Below are 13,398 nucleotides of genomic sequence, written 5' to 3'. Positions count from 1 at the left end.
AGGTACATGTGAGTGCAGGTACCAATGGAGACCAGAAGGGGGCGTAGGATCCTTAGAGCTGCGTTACAGGTTGTTCTAAGCCACTCAACTCGATGCTGGGATTGCACTTAGGTCCTCCAGAGGAGCAGCAAAAGCTCTTAATCACTGAGGTGCTTCTCCAGTCCAGTTATGTGTCTTTAGATCATGGATGATCTCTCCAAATACCACTTTTTAACCTACATAACAGGGACACTTTCATCTGCCCGTCTTTTTCATTTATATTAAGTGAACAGATCATTCAGGAAACATTGACTCAGCGGTCAGACAGATATATACATATTTTGCAAGAGACAAAAAGAACACTAACATAGAATTCAATCACCCATTTTTCTATAATTCTAATAAGTGTTATGCCTCCATACTTGTGGAATCTATGTCCCCTCCTAGAGAAATAAGGATTTAAAATTTCAAGATCTGGAAATCATTTAGATAGCAAAACGCACTTAGCCTCCACTTCCTGTGCTTGGGTATTTTCATTCAGTGAATGGGGGGGGGGCAGGAGAAGACAGAAGATTCTTCTCCTGGACTTCAGAAAGTGTTGCCTATTCCAGCTCTAAAATGTTCAGGTCCTGCATCCCATTTCCACACTATAATCAGAGTATCAGGTTCCTCCCATGTACAGGCATTAGAACGAGCAAGCAGGGACGCCTGGACCTGTAAAGATTTAACAGTCCACTCAGCACCCAGTATAGAAACGTGGGCATTCATAGGCACACAACGGGCAGGCTGACCTGACCTGACGATCCTACATTCCACTGCGCTATGCAGCTTTCTCAATGACGGGGCTAGAATAAATTCAAGAGGCAATGAAAAGCGTTTACTAAAATTTGCCTTTTTGTGGGACAGTAAAAGTTATAAGATGCCCCCCCAAGGCAGAAAGATCTGGTATCACTAGTGTGCTTTAAGGCAGAGAAGAATACTATCTAAATTAAATAACAGACAATACTGATGGCTGTACATGCAGGGGCCATTTAGGAGAAACTGTGTTACCACTTGGCTTTGCAAAACCAATCTTGGTAATGTCAATAAAGGCTGAATCACTAGTGGGCCTCTAGCATGTTCGTTTACTTTGGTCTTTATTATGTCATGGGAAATATTTGTTCTGTACTTTGTGACTACCTCTTGGTCTAAGCAGGTTTCTTACATTATTACTACATTGTTAGGATGTTCTTTTCTGCTTGGAAATATTTGAAGACTGGAGTCATCCTGGGGTTCCTGGCCTCTAGATCCTGACCCATTTTCAGGCAAAAGTTAGGTGGTTGACTCAAACTCTGCCATTACTTCTCTGATTGCTTCTTCCAATCCCCCCCATCCCCTCCCATCTGCTTTGTGCTTCACTGAGGGACAGTGTATTTATCACTGGCTTTGATTTCTGTGGCCTCACCGGTGGTAAATGGCTCCCATAGTTCAAATCTTCACTGTTCGTATTGAGACCACTTACTCCCCAGGAAATGAATAGCAGAGGTACTCCCACTTTCTACTATGTTAATCACTAGGGATAATGCCTAAAATCTCCCATGAAGGTACTGCTCGAAATAGGATCAGTCTTGTTTTACACTAGGTAGTCTCTTTTTTTCACCTGATAGCCCAAGAATACTATTTCTCAAAGCACAGATGTTGCAGGAAAAAAAAATTAAAGCCATGATCAAATAAGTCTGGGAAACACTGGATTAAATAAGATTATAGAGCTTTCTCTCTTATATGCCACTTTAGATCCCTTGATCTGCTAACAGGACTGTGAGGCCAGGAGACAGAGTTAAAATGTGCACTACTTTCCCGAAATTCTTGGCCTACCGTGGTCCAAGACGTCCCTCGTGGGACTAATGTTCTAGCCGTTACTTGGGGAAACGTGAGTTTAGACTTAAAATGCTTAGATTCAGTTTCGTTCAAAGAGAAATCAAAAACTCACAGTGAAGGGCAAAGGGACAGGAGAGAAATGGAAAAGAAATATAATTCTGCTAGTGCCTGGCAATACGTGTGTTTCCTGAGGGGGAGAAAAGTGAGTTTCTCTGGAAACGTAACAAAGTGACTGATTTTTCATAGTTCCTCGCTTTCATGTGTTCAGATCTTGTCCTCCACTTCAGGAAGCAAGGGCAAGGGTTTGTGGCTGCTTGTCCTGAAGACACAGCTGGTTGACCCTGAGGGAAGGCCAAGGCTGGAAGACTCACAGGAAGACATCTTCTCCCTTTAGGTCAGCTCAGCTGACTGAGCACAGTGGACATCAAACGGAATCTCACACAAATTAGCTCCTTGCCTAGACTGTCAGGATGGCACATTCCAACACATGGCTCTCAGTTTCTCTTAAGGAGTAGCTCTAGCCTCTGGGGCATCACTGTACACCACGCTATCGAGTCCTGCATGGGGGTGGGGGTGATCAGATGGGAGAGACTTTGTGGGTTTTCATAAGTGCTACATTCTGTGACTGAGCTCCTTAACGATGCCCCCATTGATATTAGGTCATTGATACCAGTGCAGGGGAGGACGCCGTTTTCTAAATCTGGAGGCCATGGTCTAACAGGGAATTTCACACAGGAGTTCTAGTAAGTCCATTTCCGGTGCCCACCAAGCAGCACAGCAGAGGTCCGTGCTTAACTCTCCTTTGCTCACTGGAAATTGTAAAATTCCCCTTCTGGGTAAGGCCATTTTGCTTCTACCATAAACTGTAAGCGCAGAAAGCATGGCCCTAATTAACATCAGCCTTTCACCTATCTTGTTCTGATCGACATGAACAAGAAAAAACAGTGAGTAGACACTAAGGGACCTAGATTGTTGTGCTGGATCTGAAGAGCAAGCACTGTGAGGACAGGGTTTTATCTTGCCTGCATAGTCTTCTCTAGGCTCTACATAGATCTGGCATGTGACATTTGCTCCAGGGATTGGCTGACAGAGCAAACTACTGGTAACCAAAGTCTAGCCAGGTAGCCTTCCTTCTGGAGCATGGGATTTTTTTTTCCTGAAGAAGGATGTAGGTTCTAATCCTGTGCCCAAGTGTTGTTCAAAGCATTCACTAACTGCAGACATGTCCAAGGGCCCTAGGGCATGTGTCAGGCAGACAACTTTTGGAGCCCCAATGTTGCAGGACCATGGCTGCTCTGTGGAAACCTTTAATGATATAGACACAGGAGGGAGCAATTGAACAGGCAAGACACTCTATTGCCAGTCCATGGAGAAGTGTCAGGAGTTGAGATTTTGTGAGAAGTACTATTCGCAAAGCAGACAGATTTGATCTGGTCACCATTTCCAGCAGGGCATATTAGGACACATGTCTCTGTTATGTCAACATGTCTGTGGCTGACTTACTCCAGTTCTTCCTGGTATCCTTCCATGATTTCTGTTACTATGTCTTGGGGAGAGGAAAGTCCAGGGTGGCCTTCTGGCATTCTTGGTTCAGGAGGACAGCCAAAGAGAGGTCTTTGGGCCTCACGCCAATGAAGCCTCACACTGACTAGTCATGGGAGAATGCCAAGGAACAACAGGCGGTGTGCCAAGGGGCAGCAAACAAGGGCAGTGATCTCAGATATGCTGGGATGAGCAGGAGTGGGCATGAGGTGGCAGGGGCAAAAACTGATACATAAAACCGAACAAAACCAAGGACATACAATTAGTCTTTCAAGGTCACCAGACTCTAGGCTGTTTCAAAGGTTACGCACTGGAGCCTTTTTGCACATGGCTTTGGAAATCCTCAAATCCATGTAAGGCAACCTTCTGCAGTCCTGGGGTCTCTGAGGGTAAGTTCTTCAGGGTACAAAGGTCACTATTTCCATGGTTTGTGTTCTATATAACTGGCTCCCCCTGGAGTTTTATTTCTGACAAAACATTTTAAGGACTAGACCTTAACTAGCTTCTTTGGGATGCCCATGGCATGAAGAAGAGAGGCCTCTGATAACAAGCAAACTTTGATGTGCTCTCTACATGCAGTTAGTACCACAGTGCTTCTTGCCTGTGTCTGAGGTACTCTGGCTTCCACAGGGGATTCTGTGCCCCTACCTAATCCCACCCACCACATGGAATTTATTGCACAAACCATGTTATGATCCACCATTACAAAGGAACAGTAAAAGAAGAAAAGAAACCTACTCACATTGATTATATTGTTCTGGTTAATTTGCACCCAGGTTGGTAATTTGCATATGAATCACCTTCGGGAGTTTTATTACTAGACAGTATACTTTTTGCATAGTAGATGAGTGTGGACCCAGTTGAAAACTGCAGGCTTTTTTCTCTTTTTCCTTTCCAGTTTTGTCATTTTGTCTTTTCATTTGCTTTACTTGGTCAAGGAGGAGATAGGCTCCAAAGCAAATAAACTGGACTCCTTGACGTCGCTGACAAAAAGGGCAGCAAAACAGAGCCTCCTTTTGGTGTTGTACCTCACCACTAACCCACACTACTGAGAGCTTCTGCAGGAGAGAGCTCAGAAAACTCATGGTTTCTCTGGCTGCCAAGCTTTTGGGAATCGCGGGCTTTCTTTTAAATCTTGGAAAGGTACTTTCCAAAGTAACTAGTCCTTAGATATGAGCCAGCAGCAAGCTGCATATCTAGGAAAGAAGAAAGGAGGGGAGGAAAGAAAATGCATAGTATAAACAAGAAAAGACAAAACCTTAAAGAGGAAGGAGAAAGGAAAACATTTAGATTCCCCGAGTGATGGAAATAAATACCAAAGCTATTAGTTTCAGTTCAAAGAGCGTATCACTTTATGCTGTTTATTATTTCTCGAGGATTATTTATTTTATCTTAAAATATCCAAAGCGTAAGAGGGGTTCTAGAGGTAAGCAGCAATGAAACTGACCTGGTCCGGAGAGGGCCTGTGGTTGGAATGCTGTGACCTCCCAGGAGACCGGTGGTGGTGGTGATGGTGGTGGTGGTGGTAATGGTGGTGGTCGTCGTCATAGTTGTCTGCCATCAGCTTCATTCTATTCTGGGTCTGTGCAGAAGGAAAAGCAGGGAAGACGCCATCAGGAGCTAGACGACAAGCCCAATAGGCACAGGGCACAATGACAGCACCTACAAGGACTGCTCCATTTACATCAATCCAGAAGTTCTCATTTTTAGGCACATTGAAATGCAGTAAAGGAGTTGTGCCATTAGCTTTGGTAAAGGAAGTTTAAATCATTCCCTTGGAGCTAGCTAGGTAACACCTGTACACGTCAATGCACTTTTTAAGAGGGAGACAAACACATCGTAAGGTATAGTCAAAGAGATCCAGGATGGACTTACAAGATGCCTATAGTCACATCCTACACTCTAGAGAAGGCCCCCAGGAGGCCCTGGAAGGAGTGCTGGGAGAGGGATATGTGGAGACACAGAATAACAAACAATGCCCTCACAGGACAAGGCAGGAAAGTGCATACCAAAACTGCCAAATGCAGGAGTATTGATGGAGACAAGTTTGCTGCTACAGTGGCTTCTCAGGAAAAGGGTGTCTACACATATTTTAACTGCCATTGTTCTTTGAAAGAATTAGTGCAACGTCAGTGGAAACCAAGCTGACTGCTCCAATGGTGTGGTGTCCATCGTAGGGGAGTCTCGGAGTCACAGTTTAATACTGAGAGCCAGGGGGCAAGAAACAGGGTACAGAACTGGTTGAACCAAGCCAACATAACAACAACAGAAACAATGCCCAAGGCCCGCTGAAAAGAGCAGAAGTTAGCTAGCCCGGAGAGTCAGAAAGGTTGAGTTTAAGGATAGGACCGCCTAGATTCAAGTGTTGCTCCACCTAACTTTATAGGTTGTACTATCCTAAGATGATTAACTGTCCAACCCTCAATATCCTTACCCCTAAAATGGGTGTGATTCTTCCGGGGATAACTGAGGAGCAATGGTCAGTCAAATGCCTTTACTACCATTATTGTCGCCATTTTTTTCCCCATAAGAATGTTCTCCTTTTTGTATGCTGGGTCCTTTGCCTGTAATTCCTCCCCTTCCCCCCTCTGTATCCTAATTCCTGAGCCTCATAGCACTTTCTCTAGGAGCCTACTCTTGTCTGCCTGACTGTCTCTCCCATCTATCTATCTATCTATCTATCTATCTATCTATCTATCTATCTATCTATCTATCTATCCATCCATCCATCCATCCATCCATCCATCCATCCATCCATCCATCCATCCATCCATCTATCTATCTATCTATCTATCTATCTATCTATCTATCTATCTATCTATCTATCTATCTATCTATCTATCTATCTATCTATCTACCCTATCTATCTATCTATCTATCTATCTATCTATCTATCTATCTATCTATCTATCTATCTATCCATCTATCCATCCATCCATCCATCCATCCATCCATCCATCCATCCATCCATCCATCCATCCATCTATCTATCTATCTATCTATCTATCTATCTATCTATCTATCTATCTATCTATCTATCTATTTATCTATCTATCTATGTACCTCATCTATCTATCTATCTATCTATCTATCTATCTATCTATCTATCTATCATCTATCTATCTATCTATCTATCTATCTATCTATCTATCTATCTACCTCATCTATCTATCTATCTATCTATCTATCTATCTATCTATCTATCTATCTATCATCTTTCCATTTAGCAGTGCTGGGGACTGAACCCAGGGCACTGTGAACACTAAGGCATATTTTCTACCATGGAGCTACGCCTCCTCTCTTTCCTTATGTGCATCCTTGGCACTCAGGCCACAGAAGCAGACAGCAAGCTAACACTGCTGCAGTGACTGGAAGGGCAAAGGGCGCTGCTATTCGGGACAGGGACTGCATGTCTTTCTTCAGTAGAAAAGGTCACCGAGAGTTGAGGACATAATGTAGGTTGCACAGCAGTCCCACTGGTGGTTCACAATGACAATGACCCATCAGTACTCTCAGAGCCCGAAGATGTAAGCCATTGGAGATTCCGATCAGTCAGAATTTTATTGTGCAAAATAACTATTTAATAATAAAGAGCTGTATGGACCAAAAGCAGTGCATGCTCACAGTGTTTCTCATGTACAACTGTACTCTCCAAGATTTCCTGGGAGGAAAAATCACTATTGCAACTTTACAGCAGTAAAGGAAGGCATGCACTTTAGCCCCAAGAGCCATTTCTTGACAAATGGCACGGACATTTCTGGGTCTTCTCATTTTAATCTCTAAGCCCCCTTTCTTGTTTGGCTGCTGGTAAGACAGCAAACAGCTGAACAGGTAGAAATAGCTATCCCATAAGTACTCAGGGTCTGTAAAGTTTTGGAAACACCTCATGTTCCAGCTCTACCTGCCAAAGGATGCCTCGTGATTTATTCATTCCATCTTCTCAAATGTGTACAATATTTGAAAGGTCCCAAAGTGAGCATAAAAAAGCATGTATATGATAAAATAATAAAAATATTAAAAAGACCCGCTTAAAAACTAAATTAAAAAAAAGGCTCAGGCAAACTTTGGCAGCTGCTAGCATTTCCATTCTTCATGTCCACTTAATGCATCAGAAGACCCAATGGACAAGTCAGACCTTCGAGAAAGAGCAGGGAAGTAGAGCCCTGTGGATAAGATCCTCTTTAGTCCCCCTGCCATCAGACATGAGATGCTGAAGTTCAGTGTTCACACCTAAAATCCCAGTCTTGCCACAGGGGACTGTACTTTTGAACTCATGGATTAATAAATCTAAAATGCTTTCTTCCAAATAGAATTGGGGGTGTGTGTGTGAAATGAACTATGAGGCCCATGGTAGTGGCAGAGGAAGGGGCAAGCCCAAGAGTGAGTGATGGAGGCTAAATGAATAAACGAACAAATAATATCACTGCTATTCTAAACACTGTGATGCCTTTCTCCTGCAAGGGAGCCCCTGCGACTTTATGAGGTCATTTTCTTACCAGCAACAATGCTCAAGCCCCTACCTTTGAACTGCGTCCCATAAAAGAATGCACAAGCTAAACAAGATGCTCTATGCAGTCCTAAATGTGTCTGCCGAAATGAGGTGTTGGAGAGTAGGCATGTCATGGGATGGGGACTGTAAATGAATGATGTCATCTTTCCAATTTGGTGCTGAAATATAAATAAACCACATTGTTCATATGAATACCAGATCTGGGAGAAATGTACACAGAGCAATTGTGAGCGGAAGGGGCGTCTTTTGATTAGTCTGGGAGGAGAGAAGGGTGTGAAACAGAGGTGAACACTTGAGTTTGGTCTGATACTTCAGACTGTTTTTATTTATCTTGCTGGTAACATATCTCTTAAACTGTGGCCGATTTCTTGCAGCCTGGGTGATCATGTTATGTCCCATAAAACAACTAAGCAATCTGGCTCCTTTAATGTAAATGGAAAATGGACCTCTTTTCATAGCCCGCCCTTGCAATCCTCACTGCTCACTCTGATCCTTGCCCAGTTACATTGTTTTTCTACCACACAAAGAACATCCTGGGATGATAAGAAACAGTAACTAAGACTCCTTAATGGGGAAGAAAAGAAAGCCTGTGGAAAACTTCCACAAGGATTCAAACAAGGATGCTAGTTGCTCAAACTCCACACAGGTTCAACAATGGCTCCGTTGGGATCGCTCTTGTCCCTATAACCAAAGGATACACGAAAGGCCCACCACATGCAGGTCTTCTGAGTGGACCTAACTAGAAATCCAGAAGAGCTCACGGGAAGTTGGAGATGCACAGCCTTTCCACAGTACAGCACTTAAAACATGGGGACTCGTTTAGTGATTCACCGGGACCCATTTTCCCCTCCCCCATGACATTTCTCTCAACCTGAAACACCCATCTCTGGTCGCCATGTCAAACTCTCTTTGCTACACACTGCGGCATCACTGCTGAGACATGACTGCACACTCCGTTCCTTCTTCCTTCAAGAAACTTTCTTTAGGGCCAATGCCTCTTAACAGTTCTCCTTTTGCCTGCTTGCCTACCACAAGGATGTATCCTTCAGCCAGTGATACATAAGGTCCCGAGTACTTTCTGAATTTAATTTCCACAGAGACTCCCATGGCTCTCAGGACAAGATCTTTGATTTTCAACATGCTTACAAGTTTTCTTGTTAAGCAACCTTTCTAACCTCTGTTCTCTTTCCCTTCTCTTCCACTTTTGGAAGCACTGTTCTCTGGTCCAGCCCTGTCCTTCGTCCTCTGCCCCTTTAAGTGAGCTACACCCTTGAGTTCTTAGGCTCTTAGCTTCGATGTCATCACCTCTAGATATATCTTCCAGAAGCCCACATCACAAGGAACCATGTGTTCTATCTAAAGTCTCTCCCAGAATCCTTCAGCAGTCAGTTTCCAGCCTCCTGCCCATCACAGTGCTTACCCCCAAAGAATGGCAAGTAACTGTATGTTGGCTTGGCTTCTTCTACTCTCTAGTAAGATCTCTTGAAGGAGGTACTATGTCTGGTTCATTCTTGCATTCCCCATACTGAAAAGCCATCCATGTAAATGAATATACATGTGAAGGAGGACGACACAGTTTACCTAGCAAATGTGGTCTATCTATGGCAATGGATGTGTGCATGAATGTGGACAACAGAGGGTATTTTGGGACAGATGAGGTAAAGTATGCAGTGGGAGACTGTGATGACCCATTGGAGTATTTAGCATTTACACTCTCCCTGACGGGTCTGTTTTGTTGTTGTTGTTGTTGTTGTACTGTCTTTCTTGAGATTGGATAGAGAGGGATAAAGGGACAGCTCTTGAGCTACTAGCATATAAACTTGTTCTTCTTTAAGGAATGTTCTATGTCTCAGTAAAGTGGGCCGAGAGCCTACCTGTCCAATTATTTCATCATTAATAAGGAGTACCTACATCTTCTGATATGCATTTCCAATTGTCCCCTAGCCTTTGAAAGAGCAGGGGACTTTGGAAGGCTTTGTACCAGTGCCAAAAGTCAACCGGGAAAACTGAAACTTGATCCATTAACTAAAATCAATGAACATCGTGTGTGCGAAGGCACTCGATACTGTACCTCCTCTAACATTTCTGAACACTTTACTCCAGGAGCTTTCAAGGAGATAAAAATCCTTGGTGGACTAGGAGAGGATGCCATAGCTGAATGACAATGTGTAGCTATAAACACGTGAGAAGAGAAATGGGAGGGAATGGGGAGGTTTAACTAGATAACCAGAGGCAGGAGAGATTTCACTCACAACTGAAGGCAGACTCACTGTGTCAGGTTCCTTTGCAGCTAGGAGTTGAAAGTTGGCCTGGCTATGAGTATAGAAGGAGACCAAGATAGCCAGGTGCCATGGCACTCTCTTCTTCTCCTGACTTTGAACAAGGAAAGCCACTTAAGATATGCTATGTGGATGCTCTTTCTCTATTCCTTTATTAAAGGTGGAAAAAGCCTATCTTAATGAACCACTCACCTGCTCTCTCAGAAGAACCTATCAGTTTGGGGTATAATGGGAGGAGTTTAGGATAGAACCAAAGCTGTATGTGTATGTCAAACTGTGACATCTTTGAAGAAATGGGCCAGGATCTTGGCGTCTGTTCATGAGTGTTGGCTGACCCTCTCTCCCTCCCACTTTCACTTCCACATTCCGCTATCATGCTTCTGTTATCAATTCCCAAGACATGAAGCAAATTCTATCAGAAATTTTCAGAAATCCCAGATAAAGTCTCACTAGATCCTCCCCAAGCTCAAGCCTTCCTTTTGTATAGGATTAATATACCCCAGAGCTTGTCTCCTTCCTACAGATCCCGCAGGCTTCTCACTGTCTTGAACGATAGAGCTGCTGTATTCTCTGGAGAAGCAGTGTCTGCTCTGCACGCAGGCAGCTTGTTTCGACCAGATATTCACTGTGAGTCCCTCAGTGAACCAGTTCCATGAGGTTTCTGCCTCTAAGGGAATGGGCGAGCATGGAAATGAGGCCTTGAGCACAGAGCGGGCATCGCAGACAGGTGCTAACAACTCTGCTGGTCTCTTTAGAGAGCAGTATTTGTATTTGGCTGTTTTCCCTTCTTTCTTTTTTGTCTTCCTCTCTTGCTAGAGTTGTAAGAGGAAGATTATCCACTCAAACAGCCATCCAACGCCCTCTTAGGAGGCTGGGGAATTCTCTGAAAGGTCTTGGTAAGGAGGCGAGCCAACATCATATCTGTCCCGCTGCTACCTGCTGCATTGCTTCCTGAGGATGGAGGTGATTGCCAGAGAGAACCCTATACTCTGTCCATAGTATGGAGGGTGTGTTCCCCAACGGTGTTAGGGAGAGCATGGGCACTTTAAGAGGGATCCGCACACTAAAGTCAACACTCATCACTTTGCTTACGTGGCCCTTGCCGTGTCAGAAAACGGTGCTGTCCTATGTCATCCTAGTCACATGGCACAGCAGCCTTGTGACCCAGGCTGGGGTGGAGGGGCTACTTTAATAAGGACAATGTGACCTCGTGACAATGTGTATTACTGACTACTAGCCCATAGAGGCTATTCTTATCCTGGTTTACCTGAGGAAGAAACAGAGGCAGAGATACTCGGGCTGACCTAACTGGGTCTGTGGCATTCTTATGGGATCCTTGTGCCCTACTGCTTGAACCTTTGTGAATTGGCTCCCCTCATAAAAAGGGGGGAAAATTAAGTTTGGTCTGGAAGTGATCTAGGCCTCTGGAGAGACTCCAGTCAGAGCATAAAAGAGAAGCAGCTCACAGGAGTTTAAAGTTCCTGGTGAGAAGGATGAAATCCACAAAGTCTCGACTGAGGTTCAAAGGAGTGTTGTGCTGCTGACTAACCCTACTGTAAACTCACAAGTCATCCTCTGCAGCCCTCAAGGTTCAAAGGAGTGTGTGTTGCTCACAAGCTCTGGTATAAACGCACAAGTCACCCTCTACAATCCATACTGCCCCTCAATGCTTCAACCCAGCACCAGAGGGTTGGATCTGGCTAACTTAAAGTGCTAACAACTGCAGACTACCAAGGAATTCCTAGCATCCTGAGCACCGGTCCCTGCAGTGGAGTGTGGGGGAGGGGGAGGCCCTAGAAGTTTCCACCATCAAGCCACCAGGCTGAGCGCAGGTCTGTCGAATTAAGTAGTGGGCAGCACATGCTATACTTAGCTTTTAAACACTTGTAAAGTCCTCTTCATTCATTTATCTTACTTGTCACTGACAAGCTCCTCAAGGACTGTAACAGTATGCAGGGCCTGGAGAGCCTGGGTAAACAACACATATTTTATGTGGAATCTAAACTGTTTCAACCCAGAGAGTCAATAGAGGGTCTCAGAAAAACCGGGGATGCTTCCACCGAACTGCGAGGGGTTCTGGGCACGGTCTGTTTTGAGCTTCTCTACAAAGCAGAATGGGAGATCAAATATCATTAAAAAAAAAAACCCTGAAGATTAAAAAAAAATTAGTTGGAAAGGAGGACAGGAGGAGAGAGAGAATGAAAGATAAACAGATGGATGGAGGGAAGACGAGAGAGGGAGAGGAGGAGGAAGAAAGAGGGCACAAAAGCCACCAAGGGAGGAAGGGAAAATCAAGGAATCGGATGAGGGATGGGGGAAGGGGAGAGGAGAGGTGGTAAGAGGAAAGAAGAAAGAAGAAAATGATTCTGGTGTGTGTACGTTTTATGATTTAGATTAAATGTGTGGTGATGAGGAAGGCTGAGCTCTTCATTTAGTGCATAAGCCCAACAAATATTTGCCCTCACTGGCTGAGATCCGCCCCAGCAGATCATCTCCACCCAGAGATGAAAGCCAAAGAATGCCCTTAGGGCCTGGCACAGCGGAAGTGGCCAGGTCACCAGACAAGCAATGATAGGAGCTCGGAGGCTGAGTGATCAGCCACAGCTTAGGAAGGGACCCGATATTCTTAGATAAATGAGATAGATGAGGGAGATCTAGAGAAAGGGACAGGAGCCCTCGGAGACTTAACAGAAGTCACAGAGAGGACAGGGCCCTCTAATGGTTACATATTTACTTTAAAACGCACTACTTTAAATTATAGCGCCCACCTCTGAGAAATCATCTAAGGAAAGTCCTGCCTTGTGCTCTGAAGATACAGAGAAGGGGGTCCTCAAGATGATGGATACTTGGAAATCTATTATCGGAACGAAAGAGTGAAGCAGCTGCACGGTCTGGGTTACTGAGGGTAGAGACTAGACATTCATAGCAGACCAGGGACCATGAACGTTTCCGAAAGAACCAACCGCTGCTGTGTCATACTTCCACAGAGGCTCCAATGCTTGTGTTGAACAGGGAGACGCCATCCGGATCTGCTCCCAGTTCTGAAAGTGGCTGGGGCGGAAAGGCAAAAGCCAGGACCAACTCTGCACTTCAACTCCTCAGAACCAAGTAATGGCAACACCAGGGGGAGGACACTGTGAGCAAGGCAGGGCACGCGTGTAGTAGGAGTGTATAGTCTGAGCCAGGGAGAGGGGCTGACGAGATGGGGGCTGGGGTGCAGCTTGGCAGAGC

General features: G+C 44.7%; 1 protein-coding gene across 23 annotated transcripts in view; it reads right to left on the bottom strand.

The window, feature by feature from the left end:
* Erc2 (ELKS/RAB6-interacting/CAST family member 2) overlaps positions 1 to 13,398 on the bottom strand; it is an 860,589-nt gene that overhangs the window by 171,160 nt on the left and 676,031 nt on the right. For all 23 annotated transcript variants that reach the window (XR_015639292.1, XR_015639294.1, XR_015639293.1 and 20 more), the window contains 1 exon segment: positions 4,826 to 4,960. Coding sequence is in view for 17 of the 23 variants with exons in the window: in NM_170787.3 (NP_740768.1) it covers positions 4,826 to 4,960 (135 nt within the window). In the remaining 6 variants the exon portion in view is untranslated.

This window comes from Rattus norvegicus, chromosome 16 (genome assembly GCF_021556685.1).
Source record: "Rattus norvegicus strain SHRSP/BbbUtx chromosome 16, alternate assembly SHRSP_T2T, whole genome shotgun sequence".
In the NCBI taxonomy this organism is placed as follows: domain Eukaryota; kingdom Metazoa; phylum Chordata; class Mammalia; order Rodentia; family Muridae; genus Rattus; species Rattus norvegicus.
The sequence above is the reverse complement of the archived record's forward strand: the minus strand, read 5'-3'. Positions and strand labels throughout refer to the sequence as shown.